The 21,442-nt window shown below is 41.1% G+C and overlaps 2 protein-coding genes across 2 annotated transcripts; one reads left to right on the forward strand and one right to left on the reverse strand.

The window, feature by feature from the left end:
- Positions 1-434: 434 nt before the first annotated feature.
- Positions 435-3,627, reverse strand: tmem74 (transmembrane protein 74). Its single transcript, XM_020498365.2, has 2 exons — positions 3,490-3,627; positions 435-2,832 (listed from the first exon to the last, which is right to left on the reverse strand). Exon 2 carries the CDS (start codon positions 2,768-2,770, stop codon positions 1,922-1,924), a length of 849 nt encoding a protein of 282 aa, XP_020353954.1. The 5' UTR covers positions 2,771-2,832; positions 3,490-3,627; the 3' UTR covers positions 435-1,921.
- An 8,280-nt stretch (positions 3,628-11,907) lies between these two features.
- LOC109903964 (thyrotropin-releasing hormone receptor-like) lies at positions 11,908-20,805 on the forward strand. Its single transcript, XM_020501004.2, has 2 exons — positions 11,908-12,788; positions 15,707-20,805. The coding sequence occupies exons 1-2, from the start codon at positions 12,006-12,008 to the stop codon at positions 16,142-16,144; spliced, it is 1,221 nt and encodes a 406-aa protein (XP_020356593.1). The 5' UTR covers positions 11,908-12,005; the 3' UTR covers positions 16,145-20,805.
- Positions 20,806-21,442: the final 637 nt, after the last annotated feature.

Below are 21,442 nucleotides of genomic sequence, written 5' to 3' on the forward strand. Positions count from 1 at the left end.
GAGGGAACAAGGAAAGTGCTTTTCCACTGGAGGGATTTAGACTGAGACAACCGTGCCACCCCGTGTAGCTCAGTTGGTAGGGCATTGCACTTGCAATGCCAGGGTTCTGGATTCAATTCCCACTGGGGACCAGTACAAACAAATGTGAAAATGTATGCAGTCACTACTGTAAATTGCTATGGGATAAGACCGTCTGCTAAAAATCTAATCCAACTAGGCTAGGTTGTGTGATGTTAAAGGTATTTATGACACGTGTCAAGTAATGCATTGAGTTTCTGTTTCACCTTCAGTCTGCTACTGTACAGTTACACGACCAGTGCATGTATGTTGTATTACTGTACCATGCGTTAGCCATAACTGTGCAATTGTCACAAAAGAAGGTGCTCTCGAGACTGTAGGGTCTCCTTATAGTAACAAGAGTCTTACCATGTTGCTGTAATTCTTGGGGTGTATATTTTATTCCATTACCGTATATTCATGATCGAACAGTAGAGTGGAAAACACATGACGAGTATAATTAATAGCCAACAACATGAATTTGCCCCACAAAATGACAACATGAATTTGCCCCACAAAATGACAACATGAATGAGCTGTTTCTAGTGATATCCAACACGCATATTTCCCCTCGAGGCAAGCACTTGTGATTGTGAATAAAGGCTTTTGAAGAATTGAAATCATGGAACCATTTTCAAGGTAACAAGTCCCCTTTGACACCTCTTGACTCAAAGGCTACAGTAGTAGGCCGACAACACAGAGACGGTCGCAAATGACAGTGGTGATGTGTCTCACTTCACCATGGAGAAAGTCATTCTCAACCAACATTTCCTGTTTTTGTTGCACCCATCGTTTCTGGTTTGTTAAAAGAAACAGATCCCTTTTCCAGTAACATTTTAAAAGCATATCTGAGACTCCTCGGGGGAATACAATACGGTTTAGAGTGTCGTAGGATGCACGTCCATTAGCAGCCTATAATAAAAACATTGGTAGCGTAGGCCTAGCCTATAAATAAAAGCCTATTTCTCTTAAAGATTAATTACATTGTTATATTGTGATCCAGTGAGTTCTCGTGTTGCGTGATCATTCAAGTATGATAATTGCATATACTGCAGGTACAGTACATTAGAAGTAGGTTATTTGATGTGTACAGTGCAACACAGTGCAGTACAATACAGTGCAGTACATTACAGTGCAGTACAATACAGGGCAGGACAGCTTTATAAACTGGGGCAAGTCTTTCATGTGTGATTATGTGGCCCCCCTCCGTACACACACAGATACACACACACACACACACACAGTGAGAAACCACAGTGAGAATTAGGCTCACCTGCATTGAGGAAGTAAAAAAGGCCATTGGATGTTAGCATGTGCACCACTGAGCTGATTTTGACATATCAGATTTGATATAGTGCACTAGACTAGGCTAATACATCTCACTTTCTAAACTCATGGGACAGACACTTTTCCCTCTAAAATGCATGTGTACATCACATTACTGACTGTCGGGCACTTTCACATAAAAAATGGATCACCTTAATAATAAATGAAACCTCTCAGAGATTGCATTTATGAAAAAATTTGACCCAGCATTTTCCATTTCCAAAAACAAGTAAAAAAAAAAGTCATGTCTTTTATTTTATTTTATTTTTGTTGTCATGCTTATTCATTCTGCTTAAATAGGCCTATACCTTGCACGTCCATTAAATGATATGGAGATGATACTGTAAGACAATGTATACTTCATAATCTTGGATATTAAAACAAATGATCATTTTAACAGTTATGCTAATGTCCTGTAGGTAGACCGACTGATGTGTTCCGGTTGCACGCTTTGGGTCTGGGGAACCTACATCATGCATTATTGTGTTGGCCTGGCTTAGTAACACAAGACAAAGTATTTTGTCAACCGGATATCATTTTAATTCAAGGTCTCGTCTATCTCTTCCTTCATAGACAGGTGTGCGGACGATCGACTAGGGCTAGACCTCGTTTTTAAAATGATGGAGCCATATAGTTTCGCTGAGTGCTTGGAATATGCAAAGGCCTTTCTCCTGTACATCTCTCCCTGCCACATAGATATCATTAGCAGAGTGGACAGCACTACCCCGCCCAGCGTCAGTAGACAAAGCCCTGCTATCACGCACCTATCCAGGTGTGCCCCTACCCTGGCACTTTCGATTTCCAGCCTCTCCATCTCCCTCGCGGACACGCTCTCCGGGTCCACTTTGACCTCGCGAGGGACTGCATAGGATATAATCACTAACGAGATCCCAGTGACTAGGAAAGTGACCGCGCTTATAAAACCGTAATCTACAGATGCCCCCGAACTTTCTGATGCGAGATCATCATCTGACATTAGGGAGAGCTCATGCAACCCCTCGGGCCGAATGTCGCTCGCACAGTCATTAGGCCTACACCAGGATTTGTGGATACTTTCCCCACTTTTCCCAGGGCTTGGCAGGCGCAAATTCACATTCTCGTCGACATAGGTGAAAGATGTCTCTGATTCCTCGTCGCAGCACACTCTGACTTTCTCCACCGCAGGGTGACCGTGTTTAAAATGCGGACGTCCGTTAAGGGGAACCGTCCTTGGTGCTGAATTACACAGTCCTTTGCAGCCCGGAGCTGAGATAGAGAGCGCCCCTCCGGCTGAACTGCTCGCTTTACGAACATGAACCGGATTGGAAGCCCAGTCAAGGACGCGGGGAGGATCGGGTTGTCTGCCTCTTCCTCCCTTATCTATATAAAGCAGCTCTACAGAAGCCATTCGATTCTTTCCGCTGGTTCACTTCAGTTATTTCCCCACGGCGTTCTGAGTCCGCAGCATCCCTGATGAGAAATAATTGACAAAGCAGATGTCACATAGGGCCTGATTATTAAAAACTATCATATTATTGCATTGGGGAAAACAGCAGCCACCTGTGCGTAATGTGTGGCGCTTCAAGCGCATTATGGGCAAGTATGCTCATGATGTTATCAGAAATACTTAGCCTAAAAATGTACAATTGTTTGGGTTTAAGTAATTTGCTCCATGTATACAAAGCGATTAAAGTGACAGATTAGCAGTATCCAATTAGTGTGCAATCCCCTTCAACCCGATTATCTGTAGTTATTTTTCAAACATAATGTATATCATAGTATGGAAGAACACACATACCTAGTCATGAGAAGTGTACATAACTGTATCGTAGGGCACATTCATTTTCCAATAATAGGCTGTTATGGAGATAAATCATTTCAGTAGGCTGCTCGGTGCGGGAAAGGGGATGGGTTTGAAGTAGATAAAAGGCTTTCCACGCCATGCAATATGCTCTTATTCACAACATCGCTGTGAAATGTTGAAGATGAATCAAATAACGTGATAGTTTTTGCGATGCGTATTTGGAGCACGCACAGTCTTCCCTATAGCCACAGTGCATCTGCTTAGTGTGCTCAGCTAATATAAACTACTGTATTTCAGGCAATACATAATATAAAAGCACTTACCTCTTTAGAATTCATTCTTCATCATGCCAGAATACTTTGCATAGAGGAATCATAATAGATCGATGACTAAATGCCTTTAACGAAACTGAAAACGTAGCCTCGAGTCCTCGTCTGCTTGGGAGGAAAGATTTTCGCTGTAGTCCCTCCCTCCCACGCAAGGTTTAAGCTGCCTCGCTATGGTGCTGAAATGAGCTGGCTACCCCCGGTACCCTTGAGCAGATGCAGATTACTTCGGTGTGCATTCAAATAAACACACACCAGAGAGGATTTAATTCTCATGGACCTCTGCATTTGAAGTCCATATAGACTTAAACATTTTGCCCCTAAAGTATCAACCTTATGGACATTCGATATCGTTTATTTGATAAAATGTCAATTAACGTTACTAGAGCTGTGCTAATAATCTTCTCCAGATGTATACTTGGTGTAGATGCTTGGTTGCATCAAGTGAAAACATGCACAGGCCTAAAAACCAATAGCCCGTTTACAGTGGTCAACTGATCCACATGGGAGAAAGGGAAAGGGGGCACCTAGTCAATTGTACAACAGAATGCATTCAACTGAAATGTGTCTTCCACAATTAACCCAACCCCTCTGAATCAGAGAGGTGTGTGTGTGTGTGTGTGGGGGGGGGGGGGGGGGGGCTGCCTTAATCGACATCCACGTCATCCGCGCCAGGGGAGCAGTAGTTGTTGGGGGTTAACTGCCTTGCTCAGGGGCAGAATGACAGATTTTCACATTGCCGGCTCTGGGATTCTCGATCCAGTAACCTTTCGGTTATTGGCCCAACAATCTGTGTGCCCTGGCCCCATGGAAGATTAGTGGTCACTATGTCAAAGGCATAATTTAATCCATGTTTAATCTAGCGAGCTAGCCCTGAAAATATTAGTACATGTCATCCTCATCTTTGTAAAGCTTTAAAGCAATCCGAAAGATACAGTACAATGATCTTTCTGAATGGCAACACTTTGCATTTCAATTGATGCCATTGTCACCTCCACCTGCATATTTGTTAGTATAACCCTATCCCTTTATGCAGCTGTGTCCCATGCACCACAATTCAAAGCTATTAAGGCCATGCAAATATCGAGAGAGCAAACTATTACATTCCAGAGCACAAACAGACAACAGCATCAGACAGAATTGCCCAGTCACACGTTGCCAGCAGCAGACCAGAAGCAGTACAGGGTGAAGGACTTTGGCCCGTGGCCCAATAAGCTACCGTTTAACCGATGAGGCTGGAGGAGAGAGGAGAGAGAGGAGGGAAGTGATTAAATCTAGCCAGTTGTTACAGCAGAGTTTGGGAAGCAATACTGCCCAGTCATGGCTTGATGTATCATGACCCTGCATTATGAGAAGGGCCAAGCTGCTGTCTATTCCTAGTATGAACAGAGCTGATACAATATGTGACTGTGTACTTTTCTCAGACTTACAGACCATCGGTTGTTATCTGCTACAGCTAGGCTACACCACTCCGCCAAGGACAAAAACCCTGCATGCGGCAAAGACAGCAACCCAGAGGCCAGTACATCTTCATGGAGTGTCTCATGCCACTGGCACATCCAAAGGTCGAATGGGCTGTAGATTATATACATGGATAGGCCACTCCTCGTGCATTATCTTTAGGGGATAACTCATTTTGATTCAGAAAACGTTCATATCCTCAAAGAGGCAATTCCTTTGGCAGCAATCACAATAAAGACAAAGTAACGTATTAACAAACAACATCAAAATAGGAAAGGATATTTACAAGCACGTGTGCTGGATGTACAAAGAATATGTATGGACTATGACAATCTTGACGCTTTTTTAGAAAATAGAACATGAATAGAACAACCCTTAAGTCTAAAACCTAAAGCGCTAAACATTAACTAGCTAATGTAAACAGTAAACAGCCTCCCACAGTACATGCCCATGTCATGTGATGAAATATGATTAGATGAATCTATGTTACTTATTTCAATTACATTTATGAGCAATTTCAAGTGTAGAGAAGGGAATATGATCAAGCATCAGCCTCTGGGCATCTAAAGGCCAATGCTTGGTAGATTATTAATAAGCTGGTGGCGTATGCCTTAGAGATTGTTTTTGGAGAGTTGGCACGCAAACCCTAGCTGCATTTGAGATGTTTTGACACCGTCTTCCAGGGGAGGCCAAGGCAGGGTGGCCAGAGCGTTACCAGAAAATAAAATGACCTCAGGGACTCTATTAGAGAAAGAAAAGTACAGAGTATAATAGAGAGATAGGGAGTAGTAGAGAAATCCGAGAGCGGTTGTAGAGGTTGATAACAGTTAGACAGGGTCATAAAATATTCAGTAGTTGGCACTGAAGGTTCATTGAATGGTTTTCCTAATTTTGACCAAGGTCTTGCCCTGACATGGATACTATGGGTTATGTTGTAACTTCTCGCTGTTTTCTCTCATTTGAATATCAATCAGCTTTTTTTTTAATGCCTTTCAGAAGGAATACACCTCAAAAGATGGAAGCAAATACAGGAAGGCAAGGCTGTGTGTGTGTGTGTGTGTGTGTGTGTGTGTGTGTGTGTGTGTGTGTGTGTGTGTGTGTGTGTGTGTGTCCCAGATTGGCAGATTAAAGAAGAAATTCATCTTTTGATGAAAAGATGAAGAGATAAAAAAAGTTTTTTTGCAACAATCATTAAGTCATGCTGCTCATTCGATTAAACTTCTAGACAGGGATAATTGATTATTATTTTCTGTCTACCCGCACTCTCTGCATTATAATGAATTTAATGCTATCAACTAAGGCCTCTACCGTAGCGGGGCTTGCTTTGCATACTAATTTTTCTGGAAGCTATTTTGTGCAATTCTACGACTTGCCCCTAAATGTCTATGCAACTGAAATATTAGTCCTATCTCTTTGTGACATTTAGATACTTTTACTGTATCTAATTATGACATTATTACACCATGCAGTTGAAAATCTAGTTTTAGAGTGAGCAATATTTGCTATTATTGTGATCAAACCACGTCATGGGGATTTAGTGTTGGGTCATAAAAACAGCTATTTCTGTGTTTTTGTATGCAGAGCATACTTTTGCAGGAAATCTGTTTATTATGGAAAACACACAGGTTTGAAGCAGGGATAGGTTTTGTTCACTAGTCAAATTAAATAAGCTTGACTTCAGGCCAAATGTCATTCATTTTTTGGAGACGAAACGTGCCAAACCTTGAGAAGTCTGTTGGCAAGGTAACCACGTCAAATACAAAAAGATAAAACAAACTTGTTGTTGTTGTTGTTGTTGTGGAGTTTAGCTTGAAAGTTAAATTAGAACAGGAATGTATTCACAAAATGCTTTGTAATAAATAATTCATGGCATTAGCATAAAATATAATTACATCACAGTCAAAGCACAAATGAATGGACTGACAACCCTGCAATAACTTAGTCAGTTACAAATTCACATTCACATTTCAGTTTAAGATGAACGATAATCCATCACAGCCAGTCAACTATGACCCAACATTTTAATTATATTTCAGACTACTCGCTCAGCAAACACACCCAAGAGATTATTTAGCCTAAAGGAATACACCCGCCTCCTGAGAGAATGCAGCAGTTCAGAAAATTGAAATATGTTTGGTGATAATAGAGAAAACTTGTCCACACGGTGAAAAACAAAAGCCGTTTTTACCTCTTCCTATATAATATAACATAACCCATTTTGCAAGAGTGCAGTTGAGTTGATACCAAAACAGTTTGGGGATTCAATTGACAGTTTGACTGTTTTTAAAAATACACTGACTGTATAAAACATTAGAATATTGAGTTGCACCCCCCTTTGCCCTCAAAACAGCCTCAATTCTCCGGGGCATGGACGACAAGGTGTCGAAAAAGCATTCTACAGGGCTTCTGGCCCATGTTGACTCGAAGTTGGCTGGATTCCCTTCGGGTGGTGGACCATTCTTGTTACACGCGGGAAACTGTTGAGCGTGAAAAACCCCCAGCAGCGTTACAGTTCTTGCTTGACACAATCATACCGGTGTGCCTGGCACCTACTACCATACCCCGTTCAAAGGCAGTGAAATCTTTTGTCTTGCCCATTCAATTCACCCTCTGAATGGCACACATACACAACACAAACATACTCATGTCTCGATTGTCTCAAGGCTTAAAGGGGTGGGGGGTGGGGGGGCAGTGGTCAGAGATGAATGAATCTGCATTAAGAAGTCACCGTTTTCATAATTATCCCCCTTGAGTATAATTGGGTCTGTTAAGAGTCCTAATTAAATGTTGTGTTTCATTTTCCTTTAGGCATTCCTTGACCTAAACAAAAGCACACAATTGTGGAGGATGTATTTCCCCAAGTCCCTCTATTTGCAATTTGTCCACAAGATGGCAGTGAAAGCCCATTCTAATTAATACTTGTGAGTACCTGCAGAGTCATGCCGATGTGACGATGAGAACACTCCACTGATCAAGTCACATTTGTTTTGTGAGCGGTGTCCATGACTATTGTTTAGGAGGTGTGGTATATTAATATATGAACTATAACTATTTTCTTACTGAATTATGCTTACATGTCCAATCACAGAGAGGTTTTACAATGGGATATTTTTATTGCCTGTTATTTTTGCTGTAACAGCACCCACGACAGACTGGAAACAACAAGTACCTTGCTCCAGGTCACAACAGCAGTAAACTGACATATTGATTCCAGTAACCCTTTGATTGAGTTACATAAAGGTTAAATAAATCAATCAAATAAATTTACGTCAACCCAGAGATTTATCACATCAGCCTTGGGAGTCGAGGCCTCAAATCAACCTTTTAATATGTATCGATAACATATTAGACTGAGGTCATTTTGAACCCCTATAGTGAAGGTTTTGTGCTTAGGGTATCCAATTGTAATTACATGTCTCTCTCCATCTGTACTTTGAAAAATGTGTGATCTTAACCTCCTGAACTCTGCCTGTGAGGACGGACACACTATATATATACCTACATGTACATACTACATACTGTACATACTACCTCAATAAGCCTGACTAACAGGTGTCTGTACATAGCCTTGCTACTCTTTATTCAAATGTCTTTTTACTGTTGTTTTATTTATTTACTTACCTACACACACACATACACACACACACACACACACACACACCATTGGTTAGAGCCTGTAAGTAAGCATTTCACTGTAAGGTCTACACCTGTTGAATTCGGCGCATGTGACAAATACACTTTGATTTGATTTGATTTGCAAACATCACTAATACATTTACCCCTCTACTGACATGGTATGGGTCGATAGCGCCATGACAATAGAGTAATGACACACAGGAGCAGATGGGTCACAGCAGACATTATTAATAATTGATGCATTATCAGCGTTCACTGTTTCAGCCATTCAACACAGATGCCCTCTTGAACTTTATGTATAACTTCAGCCAGTAGTTTTGAAAGAGGTGCTCACAAGTCAAAACGGGTTACCTGTTTGTTTGTGTACTACTTCATCCAATTGTGTCATATGTTACGAATTTGTATGACAGGCTATGTAATAAATCCAATTCATGGAATATGTTACACATTTATTGTGCTTAAAACCCCCTAGAGTCGATTGATGAACTGGTGCGTCAATCTCGCTAACATAATCCAAAAATCCCCATCAAAATCGGTCAAATAAACTAGCGCTGTGGCACTTCCGCGTCTGTGGTGAAAGGTGGCAGAGCTAGAGCGGTGTTTGTCAGACCATGACACAAAACCTTTGTAGCGCCGGAACGGTTTGACTTATAACTATTATGACCACTCTGTGGAAAGGGGAGACTCTCATGAACACAATGGTGGTAACCGGTACCGGCTTTTTAAAAATTAACGGAAGAATTACAGTAGTTTTGTACCTGCCCGAAAAAGGGGTTGAATATGTAAAAGAGTGTGCAAAGATGTCATCAAGGCAAAGGGTGGCTACTTTGGAGAATCTCAAATATAAAATATATTTCGATTTGTTTCACACTTTTTTGGTTACTAAATGATTCCATATGTGTTATTTCATAGTTCTGATATCTTCTCTATTATTCTACAACGTAAAAATAAAGAAAAACGCTGGAATGATTAGGTGTGTCCAAACTTCTGACTGGTACTGTACATTTTAGTCATTTAGACACTGTGATTCAAAATTACACTTTGTTTAGTTCAACCTATTCAATTCAATTTGTCTGAAATCAAATACCGAATTTGAAAGATCAATGTGATAAAAAAAAATGGAATTGATGCTTCTCAATTGCTTACAACACTTCATGCACATTCACATTGCATAGCGATGGGTGCAATGTAGTGGCGGAAGTCTAGCATAAGAGTTGGAGGCTTAGCCTAATGGGGCGTGGTTTTCACTTTACAATTTTGGGCCACTCGTGATAGTGAATGTCATTTCAGGTATTGTGTTGTTTTTTAAATTGATTTTATGTTCACTGCCAGCACTGACTCTTAAATGATATCTGCTTAAGTACTGTGCTACTAAAAAGCCCGGAAAGGTTTCCGTTGATGTAATGGACACCATTTAGTTACAATATTCTAATCAGTTAATGTGAGAGTATTATGTAATGAAAGTGTTTGGAGTCATTTATTCATGCAATGGAACCAACTTAATATCTTCATTAAGAGGAAATGTAATTAATTGCTTGTAACCCAATTGAAAATGTGAATAGGTTATTCCAAAGTTAAATATCCACTTGGTAAAACATGAAAAAATGGGTTTTATATATATATGTATTAGTTTGTATTTGTTACATTTTTTCGGTGAAACCAGAAAGCCAAAGTAAGTTCGGTGCTGGCTGGCTTGCCACTGAACCTAAGCCACTGAACCTAAGCAGGCTTGTCCCCATAATTGGGGACATTGCCCTGTGTAGGGTGCTGTCTTTCGGATGGGACGTTAAACGGGTGTCCTGATTCTCACTAATTATCCCATGGCACTTATCGTAAGACTAGGGGTGTTAACCCCAGTGTCCTGGCTAAATTCACAATCTGTCCGTCATACCATCATGGCCACCTAATCATCCCCAGCTTCCAATTGGCACTTTCATCTCCCCTGTAACTATTCCCCAGGTCTTTGCTGTAAATGAGAACGTGTTCTCAGTCAATTTACCTGGTAAAATAAGGATTAAAGAAAAAAACATTATTTGAATGTTCTGTTAAACCCGACTTTACATAGAACCACAGGAAACCTGCAGGAAACGTTTATGTTGAAGTACTGAAATTCCCACTGAAGAACATTGTTTTTGAACTATTGGAGAACATTCCCAATGTCAAACCAGTTGGAGAACTTTCCTAGGACACTACCAACATTCTAATGAAATGTAACCATGTTTGAACTTTTATGAAAAGTTCTGTTAAAGTAATGAAACACCAATATATAATTTTTGGGGTCAAGTTCCATAAACGTGCTCATAATGTGCCTAAGTCAAGCAACTATCCTGCACGGTTCCCAGAAAGTGTCGGGAAGGTTTAATGCAAAATGACCATAGGACAACCTGACTAACAGGTGTCTGTACATAGCCTTGCTACTCTTTATTCAAATGTCTTTTTACTGTTGTTTTATTTATTTACTTACCTACACACACACACACACACACACACACACACACACACACACACACACACACACACACACACACACACACACACACACACACACACACACAAGCTCTCACCAAGCTCTATGAAATATATAGTTCTCAGAACGTTATGTGCTAGCTGGGAGGTCAATGCAAGTAAGAGAAAGACACTGAACACATGTGATGTCATGATATCCAAGCAAGACTTTCAGATAACCAATACATCTGAAATATCCAATTTGAGTAGGATTTTACAAATGTACAACTTGAAATATAGGTGTGGTAATAATCAAATATAACAGTTGGCATTGAATCATATATTTGGTTAATATATTTGGTTTCACACAAACGTAGCTTTCTAAAATTGAGAATACCTAACTAATTTATTGTTTTAGGCTTTATCCAAATAGTACATTTTTACTGTGTACATGTTTTATGTCCATTGTTAAAAATCACGTCCCTGCTCTATCATGCATGCATACAGGGCTTTTCTGTTGGCTACAACCACACTACTACCAGAACAGCTGGTAGAGAGTGGAGCCACAGTCAAAACGCTGTTTGGAGCTCTGTGCGTAATGAGAAGGCTGTCTTAGACTGGAGCAGCGCACGACATGTCACACCTCTTTACTTTACCTCTGCTTATACTGTCAGTTTGCCTAACTTCGTGCCTAAAGAGGACTAAAACATGGGTAAACAACACCAACATCCAAACCTGGTCTTCGTATTAATCGAATATATTTTGCTTGATTTTATATGATATATCGCTTTCATAACCTCATGAAATGATTTACATTTTATTTTGGATAAGTAATACAAAAAACGTTATTGAATAATGACTTCGTTTTGGAACTAATAGATTTTTTAAATGGAGCTCTCGAGGCTGTTTTAAATGTAAAGTCTATGTCTGAAATGAATTACTCCTCCAAGTGAAGTGTACAAAACTAAACCATGGAAAATGTTACTTCAAATCCAGATAACCAGACGCTTGGTCCATGGACTGATTATAGCATGGAATACAAAGTGGTCAGCATATTTTTTGTGATCCTCATCTGTGGGATAGGAATAGTTGGAAACGTTATGGTGATTCTAGTTGTTCTTACAACCAAACACATGCGGACACCCACCAACTGTTACCTGGTGAGTTTGGCGGTGGCCGACCTGATGGTTCTGACTGCGGCGGGACTGCCGAATATTACAGAGAGTTTGTATGGAGGAGGCTGGGTGTACGGATACGTCGGGTGCCTTAGCATAACTTATTTCCAGTACTTGGGCATCAACGCGTCTTCATGCTCAATCTCCGCTTTCACCATTGAGCGGTACATAGCCATCTGCCACCCCATAAAAGCGCAGTTTATGTGCACTCTGTCAAGAGCAAAGAAAATCATAGTGGTCGTTTGGGCTTTTACCTCGCTCTACTGCGCCTTGTGGTTTTATCTGTCTGACACGAAAGAGTTGATTTACGACAATATTACCTTGGTCTCATGCGAATACAAAGTGTCAAGAAATCTTTACCTGCCAATCTACTTCACTGACTTTGCCGTGTTCTATGTGGTGCCTCTCATGCTGGCCACTGTTCTGTATGGATTTATCGCTAGAATTCTTTTCCTCAACCCGTTGCCGGCAGACCCCAAGGAAAATACAAAAAAGTGGAAAAAAGAATCATGCCAAGGAAATAGGATGATGAGCACCAACAATTCATCCTGTAGCACAACTGCCCGCTCTCGCAGACAGGTAAGTTGCCACTATTGTTTTAAAGGTTATTTTATAACGTGTATCTAGTTAGTTCAACGTAATTTCATTGTAACGACGTGGAAACAACGTTAATTCAACCAGTGGGTAATCATTGTAAGTAGATTAAGGTGTGCAGCACGAGCAGGTCAACATGCAACAAACCACATTAATATAGACTCATAAAGCCTCACCGCTATGCTGACAGCACACGTCTCTGAATTATGTCGTTTGTAACGCATATAGAGCATACACAGCACCTGAGACTGAGCATGCGAATGGGAGTCTATCTGAAGAAAGGGAGCGGTCCGCTATATGGAGTGGATTTTCAAGTATTGTGGTGCCAGCAGCATGTTATGGGAATGCTTGTCACCAGCAGGGACTGGAGACAGAGTACCGGCAAAATAAATACTGGGATACATGTACACCATACCGGTTGAACATCAGCCAACACAATATTTAAAACGAAGATGCCAAGAAACATTTAGGCTATTACACTACTATTTATCATTAACGCATGTCACCCTCATGAAAATGAGTGAATGGACTAGAAAACTTGTAGAATACGCCGCAAAATCGACGATAACAGTGACATTTTGCGAGGGCAGAGATGAGTGGCCGAGAAGGAGATGCGACTGGACAGTTTACAAGTGTAGGCCTAATGAATGACAATCACAGAATGAAATTCCTTACCCTTTTGGGTGATTTGTAACAGATGTCTCTTTCCATTCATCAAATGGCCGCTGCTCAGTGCACTGTATGAATGTGGGAATTATTTTAGTGTGGACTAGCATTGCGTCGCGTGTGCGAGCGATGCAAAATCAGTGTACACATACATGTTATTCAATCATTACACCCATACTTCTCACTTTCGGTTATTTTTGTGAAGCTCAATGGCAAGTCCTGCCTCTCAAATTTCCTCATTGGTTTTTAGAAACATGCCATCTCCTCATTGGTTTTTGGGAGTATATACCCACGTGGGTGATTGACAGATGAACTGACATCCACGCTCCAGTCGGTTGTAGTAATGCACCTTAAGGTTGGTTGCCAACCGCCATATAAAGTCCAAAGAAGAAAAAGAAGCCTGTAGGAAGGAGGAGAGATAACGAGAAACACATTCAGTTTACCGTTTTATCTGTGGATTAATTGTCGGAGTAGAGGACCTTGTGCATTTCAGGTAAAATAACAACCCAATGTTTATATCCCAGGACAAATTAGCCAGCACAGCAAGCTAGCTAGCTAAATTGCCATAAATGTTTAATTATTTTCGAACTGTCCCCAAATTAATATTTCAACCTGCGTGTCCTAATCTCTTCGGGTGTGGGTGAACAAAATCTATGTGTGCACGATGGCAAACTGCGGACGTACGCACGCGCCCGGTTTGGTCAGTATGTAACATGCGCAGGTTGCCAAGCTTACAGGAGCCCTTTGAAGTAATTGAAGTAATCAAATAATCCCCCCCCTCCAAATGGCTTAGACTTTCCAGGTTAATGTGGCATTAACATAACCAGTCATGATCTCGCCCACCTTCCACCGCAGATGCGGAGGCATCTACCACAGGCTGACATAGGCGGATGCGGTGGATTGAGATGCAGCCCATGCAAAAAAATTGATATCTCTAGGTTAAACTGACAGATTTGTATTGGTTACTTAGATTGATGCACGGGTGCATCAATAGACTCTTTGTTAAAAGGTAATGCATTTGAAAAGTTAAAATGACAGATTTTTACTAATAGGTCCACAGAGTTCCTATTAATTGAATAGGGATTCTATATGTAATTCTACCTGTACGAAATTATATATATAGTACCTTCACCCCTGATAAAAATGAAAGTAGCAAAGCCCAGGTAAAAAGGTTAGAGGAAAACCGCCTCAGTCTTCTATTTTTCAGCGGGACAATTACACACATTTTAATGCCAAAGACACACCAGAATGGCTTTCCAAGAGATGTTAAGTATTCCTGAGTGGTCCAGTCTCAGTTCTGAATGAAATTTGCTTGAAAATCTGAGACCAGGTTTGAATATTGCTGTCCATCAATGACTCCCAACCAAATTGCGTAAGCAATTATGACAACAACCACAGATATACTGTACATGTATGTTGCTTGAAGAGTTGAGCAAAGTTGGTAGAATATTAGAAAAAATGATTCCCAGCTGTAAGGGCTGCTGAAGGTGCTTCCACCAAGCATTAACTCTGGGGTGTGAAGACATACGCACTAAAGACATCTTAGAGGTTTTATTTGTAATGAATTAGGTTACCTTGGTTGCACATCTTCAGCCTTGTCTGTACATGGACCAAGCCGGCCTTGGGCTCTTTCTGTCTCATTGGCATAGACAAGAAAGACAGATGATGGATCTGTGCTCACTGCTAGGTCATTTAGCAAAACAAGTCAGGATAAGGCTCTGACATAACACACGCATCTCTAACTGGCCTAGCGATGAATGGAAACCAGTGCAATCCATGCCACTTTCCAGGGCCTGATGAATTATCTCAAAAAGATCAAAATTGAATAAGGATAGTGATCAGGAATCTTCCTCGAGTAATGATGATAGTCGCTCCCTGGCCCTATCCAATAAGAGACACATCACTAGTATGAGACCTCACACCATAAATAAGTATGATAGAGTTTAATATAAACATTATCACATCATAATTATATTTGTAATTAAACCGCTCTCTAGGCTCTGTTGGTTTAGTCTTACAGATGCTGTTTTGTCCGTCCCTTCAGTCTGTGGTTGATATTAATTGTCAGAGGGTGCTCTCTGACCCATTTTAACCACTTTTCTTTGCACAGCAGGAACAGAACATTGTTCATGTTCGTGTCAAAATGTTTTTTTTTACAGCGGTCAAGCTGAACTCTATTCTTTCCCCTGTCTTTTGATGAAAATGTCTGTTGATTTTCTTCCATGTGTTGTTGTCAGGTGACTAAGATGTTAGCTGTGGTGGTGGTACTCTTCGCCCTCCTCTGGATGCCCTACCGGACGCTGGTGGTGGTAAACTCCTTCCTGGACAAGGCTTACCTGGACCACTGGTTCCTACTCTTCTGCCGCATCTGCATCTACCTGAACAGTGCCGTCAACCCGGTCATCTACAACGCCATGTCTCAGAAGTTCCGCACCTCCTTCAAGAAGTTGTGTCACTGCGGTCCGCAGCGATTGGAGAAGCCGGCGTCTTACAGCGCGGCCCTGACCTACAGCGTCATCAAGGACACAACCAATGGAGAGAGCCCTGACCACTTTACTACCGAGATGGACGAGTTGGCCACGCCCACACCCAGTGACCAGTTCCTGCCCAGCACCAAGAGGATGTCATTCGAGGACCCCTCTCTGTCATGCAGGGTTGCCCTTAGCACTCCCTGACAGAAAAAGTAAATCCATTCAGGCTCTAGTTTGTGAATTCTATTCTATAATTCAGTTTCTGCAGAGGAATTGCTCTAATATTTCAGCAGTACAAAGGCAAACATTAAATACCAGAAATGTGTGGTTAATAGAGGAATGAATGCTTAATTTCTTTATCTAGCATGGTGAAAATATATTCTCCCCTCTCTGTAGCCATCTTAGCACAAAGCACCCAATTATAGGCATTGTTTAAATCGGTCTTAAACATTGTGTGACACACAGATTTAATTTGCCAGGTAATACTGCTTTCACTGCTTTCACATACTGAGCGACAGTTTCCATCTCTGTAGAGTGGAAAAAAGGGAAAGATATTATCCCTCTTTTTTTATCTGGGGAAGTCTAGGCCAGGTACTCAGTGTGTGTGTGTGTGTGTGTGTGTTTTTAAAAGCTCACTCTACAGGAGGAGTCAAACTGTCTGGCCATAGTTGTTTGAACCATCCTGCTACTTTGCATGTTTGAAAAAAGCATAGAGAGAATGTGATCACTGACCACATTTCAAAGGCAAAATTCAAAGGAGGCAGAGTATTAAAACCATCTCTGCTCGAGGAGTGTAAATATCACACATTGCTTTGAAACCCGCCTGTCAGGGAAATAGAGATGAGGTGAGATGAAATTTCTTTAAAGGTTACAGATGATGAAAAGGACTGAGAGCAAAGCAATGACACTCCAGTTCTTTCATCCGTTTGATTGCTCAATGTCATTTGACTTTGTTGTAACCTTAATGGTTACTATAAATCAGGCTCACCTGATATGGAACGTTCTGCAGGGGCTAGTGTCAAAAATGTATAGTAACCTTATGGCTAAAAGGTTCACCTGATATAGAACTTTCCACAGTGGCTAGTGTCAAAAAAAATGCAGCATGGTTAAACATCCTGCTGTCCCCATAATGGACTACTGTGGTGTGGATTCAATCAAAAAGAGTTGAAAGGCCCAGAGTCCATAATGAGAAAGTTATTTGACGACTCAGACACCTGGGTGGTTGATTGGTTGTCTCTAGGTCAGGGGCCTGACATGACCAGACCAAACATTATGTTGACATCCGCAAAAGCAGAGACTGATGGTAGCATTTCCCCTTAATGGATCCCCCCCAGCACATCCCACAGAGCAGCTATTCCCAAACTGGGGTACGCGCAATGCCGTCGGGGGTACGCCAAATAAAAAGGTGATTCACATTAAATGAAAAAGATAAAAAATTCTTCACATTTTCAAACAGTCCATTTATATTTTCCAACGGGGCTATATATTTGGGTGAGTTTTTTTTTCTCACCTGAGAAACCTCGTTTCACTGCCAAAAATTAAATTAAACCATCTAGTGTTCAGCAAAATAATAACACAATGTCAAATACAGGTAGCCTAGTCAAATAATGAACATCCAATCACATTAACCGTTACTCTCTCGCGGGAATTCCACTAACGGTCCGTATGTAGCCAAACATAGCTGCTGCTCATTCCGTTTGTTCGAAAATGGATAAATAGTTACAAAAAGTAAGGCCCACGTCCATAGAGACGCATACCAGCTCTACTGGTAGTACTGCTACTACCAGCAGTACTACACCTGCACCTGTCGACGATACAAGTCGTTTTGCTTCCACGAGCACATCCAATGCTAGCATCAGTGATTCTACATTTGTTGTTAGCCCAGCTAGCATGGACACTGACAGTTGTGAATCTGATACAGCCGAAGAGCTATTGCCCCATTACCCAGGAAAGCACCGAACAACAGACAGGGACATTGGACCATAGAAGAGACGCAAATATGATGAGAACTACACTTATATTGGGAGTAGTGCCTTTCCTCAGCCACAGTGTGTTATATGTGCAAAAGTACTATCTCACAACTCGATGAAACCTTCACTCTTGCGCAGACATTTAGAAACAAAACATGCCAATTTGAAAAATAAGCCACAGGAGTTTTTTGAGCGAGAATTAAGATGACTTTTGAGTAGTAAGACATGTATAAAAGCAACAGATACCATGAACAACAGATACTGTCTTATATGGTGAACTACCGAGTGGCTAGGACAGGCAAGCCACATACTATCGTGGAGGACTTAATTCTACCTGCTGCCGTGGATATGGCTGGGACAATCCTGGGGGAAAGGCCAAAAAAACGACACCTTCAGCAAACAACACTGTTTCACAACGCATCAGTGGCATGGCAGGAGATGCTTTGAAACAATTACCGCTTCGCAAACAAGCCAGTAAATTCTGTGCGTTACAGCTGGATGAGTCAACAGACGTGGCGGGCCTGGGACAGCTCCTGGAATATGTCCGCTATGGAATTTTTGGAAACCAGGACAACAGGAGAGGATATTTTTAAGGTACTGGACAGCTTTGTGACATCAAATGGACGTGGTCAAAATGAGTTGGTATCTGTACTGATGGCGCAAAAGCCATGACAGGGATACATAGTGGAGTGGTAACGCGCGTGCCAGCCGTTGCTCCCCGATGCCACTTAGGTACACTGCAGCATCCACCGAGAGGCTCTTGCTGCCAAAGGAATGTCTGACAGATTGTGAAAGACGTTTTGGACACTATGGTTAACTTTGTTAAAGCAATGCTCCTGAACTCTCGTGTATTTTCTGCACTATGCAATGATATGGGCAGCGACTATGTAACATTTTTACAACATGCAGAAGTGCGCTGGTTATGAAGGGGCAAAGTATTGACATGATCTTTTGAATTGCGAGAGGAGCTTAAAGTTTTCTTTACTGACCGTAATTTTCACTTGTCTGACCGCTTGCATGATGATGAGTTTCTCACACAACTGGCCTATCTGGCTCATGTTTTTTTCTCACCTGAATGATCTGAATCTAGGATTACAGGGACCTTCCGCAACTATATTCAATGTGTGGGACAAAATTGAGGCTATGATTAAGAAGTTGGAGCTCTTCTCTGTCTGCATTAACAAGGACAACACACAGATCTTTCCATCATTGTATGATTTTTGTGTGCAAATGAACTCAAGCTTACGGACAACGTCAAATGTGATATAGCGAAGCACCTGAGTGAGTTGGGTGCGCAATTACGCAGGTACTTAACCGAAACGGCTGACACAAACAACTGGATTCGTTATCTCTTCCATGCCCTGCCTCCATTCCACTTACCAATATCTGAACAAGAGAGCCTTATCGAAATTGCAACAAGCGGTTCTGTGAAAATTGAATTTAATCAGAAGCCACTGCCAGATTTCTGGATTGGGCTGCGCTCAGAGTATCCTGCCTTGGCAAATCGTGCTGTTAAGACACTGATGCCCTTTGCAACCGCGTACCCATGTGAGAGTGGATTCTCGGCCCTCACTAGCATGAAAATTAAACACAGGCACAGACTGTGTGTGAAAAATGATTTAAGACTGAGACTCTAATACAACCCAACATTGCAGAGTTATGTGCGTCATTTAAAGCACACCCTTCTCATTAACCTGTGGTGAGTTATTCATTTTTTTCGATGAACAAATAAAGTTGGATATGTAAGATATAATAAAGAAAGAGTAAAATGATTGATTATTATTATATTATTATTTGTGCCCTGGTCCTGTAAGTGCTCTTTGTCACTTCCCATGAGCCGGGTTGTGACAAAAACTCACATTCATTCTTATGTTTAATAAATGTATCGTATAGTATGTGTATGGCAGGCTTTAAATGATTGCAAAAAACAACATTTGAGAGTGCGCTGATCCTGGTGCTAGAGGGGGTACACATCTGGAGGTTGAACGTTTGAAGGGGTACGGGAATATAAAATGTTTGCGAACCACTGCCACAGAGCAAAGGCGAGATTAGAGGATTCATCACTGCCAAAGTGTCCTACTTTGTAGATTTGAGGGAGGCTGGTGTGTCATGGTACAGCCATAAAGCACGGGAGGCTGGTGTGTCATGGTACAGCCATAAAGCATGGGAGGCTGGTGTGTCATGGTACAGCCATAAAGCACGGGCACAGTGTCAAAAAAACAGAAAGATAAAACATAAAAGGAACGAGCATTGATTGAATTTAGAATTCAAATCAAGAAAAAAAGATACAGTTCTTTGCTGTTTATTTTATACTGATGAAACGGCCTCTCTGTCCCTTTTGGGATGCTGTAAAAATGCTTGCAAGTGATTGTTCGGTACCATGAGAAATGTATGTTTTTCAATGTATGTTTCAAGACCTGTTTTCAATCCGTACCTTTGCCCCATTTAAATTGTCTGCCAGTAGAGCTATTGCGTAATAACGTTGTTTGTTTGGTTCAGTTGTATTGTTTGTTCCAATCAATGTACAGTATTTTTGCTATGGAGGGATCAATGTGGAGCTACGCTGTTCTTCACTACAACTGCAGTATGTTTCAGAGAAGGTATGTGCACTTTCATCTACTGTGTCCGCTGCACAGTTTCCACCATAAAAGGGAGTGGTGCCTGGTAGCGAGTTTGCAGCATGGACACTGTAAAACATATGATGTTGTGGTGTGATTTCAAAAAGAAAGAAATCTATGTACAGTATACAGTTTCTCTTCACTCAGCAATGTTGTGGAACCTGGTCTCTCCTGCTGACAGTTCTCTGCATTGTAAAAACTGCTCTTGTTGTTTGGATGGTTTGTGTTTTGTATTTTGCATTGTTAATTGTCTATAAGAAATAAATGGATCACTGATCATGTAGCCTGTCAAATATTGATAATTACTCTCAGAATCCTGAGATTCATGTGTCATTATTTGCAGTTAAATCTCTGTATACTTTGACACATCTTCATTGTATTTACATCAATTCAATTAGGATGCAATCAAAACACATGGTTACTTTTGCAACTTCGTCAAAACACTATTAACATAGTGATTTTATCCAGATGACTGCACAAATAAATACCATGGATTTGAACACATATGGCAGCTAACAATATGGCAGTTTCCATCTGTCCTTATCACAGCACATTCATTTGGAGTAATAGATGGGATATTGCTGTGGAAAGCAGCATTGAAAGCATCTGCATACAGCGCCCAGGCTGTATGCAGTGCTCAAGTGTATTCTTCACACACACTACATTAAATAATGGAGAGCTGTGATGACAACTGCATAGCGAATCATCAAAATGTCCTTCATAAATCGTAAATTGAGATACAGTATATTGAAAAATGAAATGGGACGACAGTATTGGCCACATCAATCTTTAAACAGGTCCCCTGATTCGGCACTATTCGGAGGACCTGGAATAATCTGGCCCCTTGTGAGCAATGTACTCCATTTTTGGATAGTTGGATAGACCCACTAGACCTGTCAATGTTATGGTATTTT

This window comes from Oncorhynchus kisutch, linkage group LG2, assembly GCF_002021735.2.
Source record: "Oncorhynchus kisutch isolate 150728-3 linkage group LG2, Okis_V2, whole genome shotgun sequence".
In the NCBI taxonomy this organism is placed as follows: Eukaryota; Metazoa; Chordata; class Actinopteri; order Salmoniformes; family Salmonidae; genus Oncorhynchus; species Oncorhynchus kisutch.

Excerpts from the sequence above, each read along its gene's own strand:
- tmem74 (XM_020498365.2), bottom strand. The coding sequence starts at position 2,770 with ATGGCTTCTGTAGAGCTGCTTTATATAGATAAGGGAGGAAGAGGCAGA.
- LOC109903964 (XM_020501004.2), top strand. The coding sequence starts at position 12,006 with ATGGAAAATGTTACTTCAAATCCAGATAACCAGACGCTTGGTCCATGG. Across the intron at positions 12,789-15,706 it reads CTGCCCGCTCTCGCAGACAG|GTGACTAAGATGTTAGCTGT; the intron begins GTAAGTTGCCAC and ends TGTTGTTGTCAG.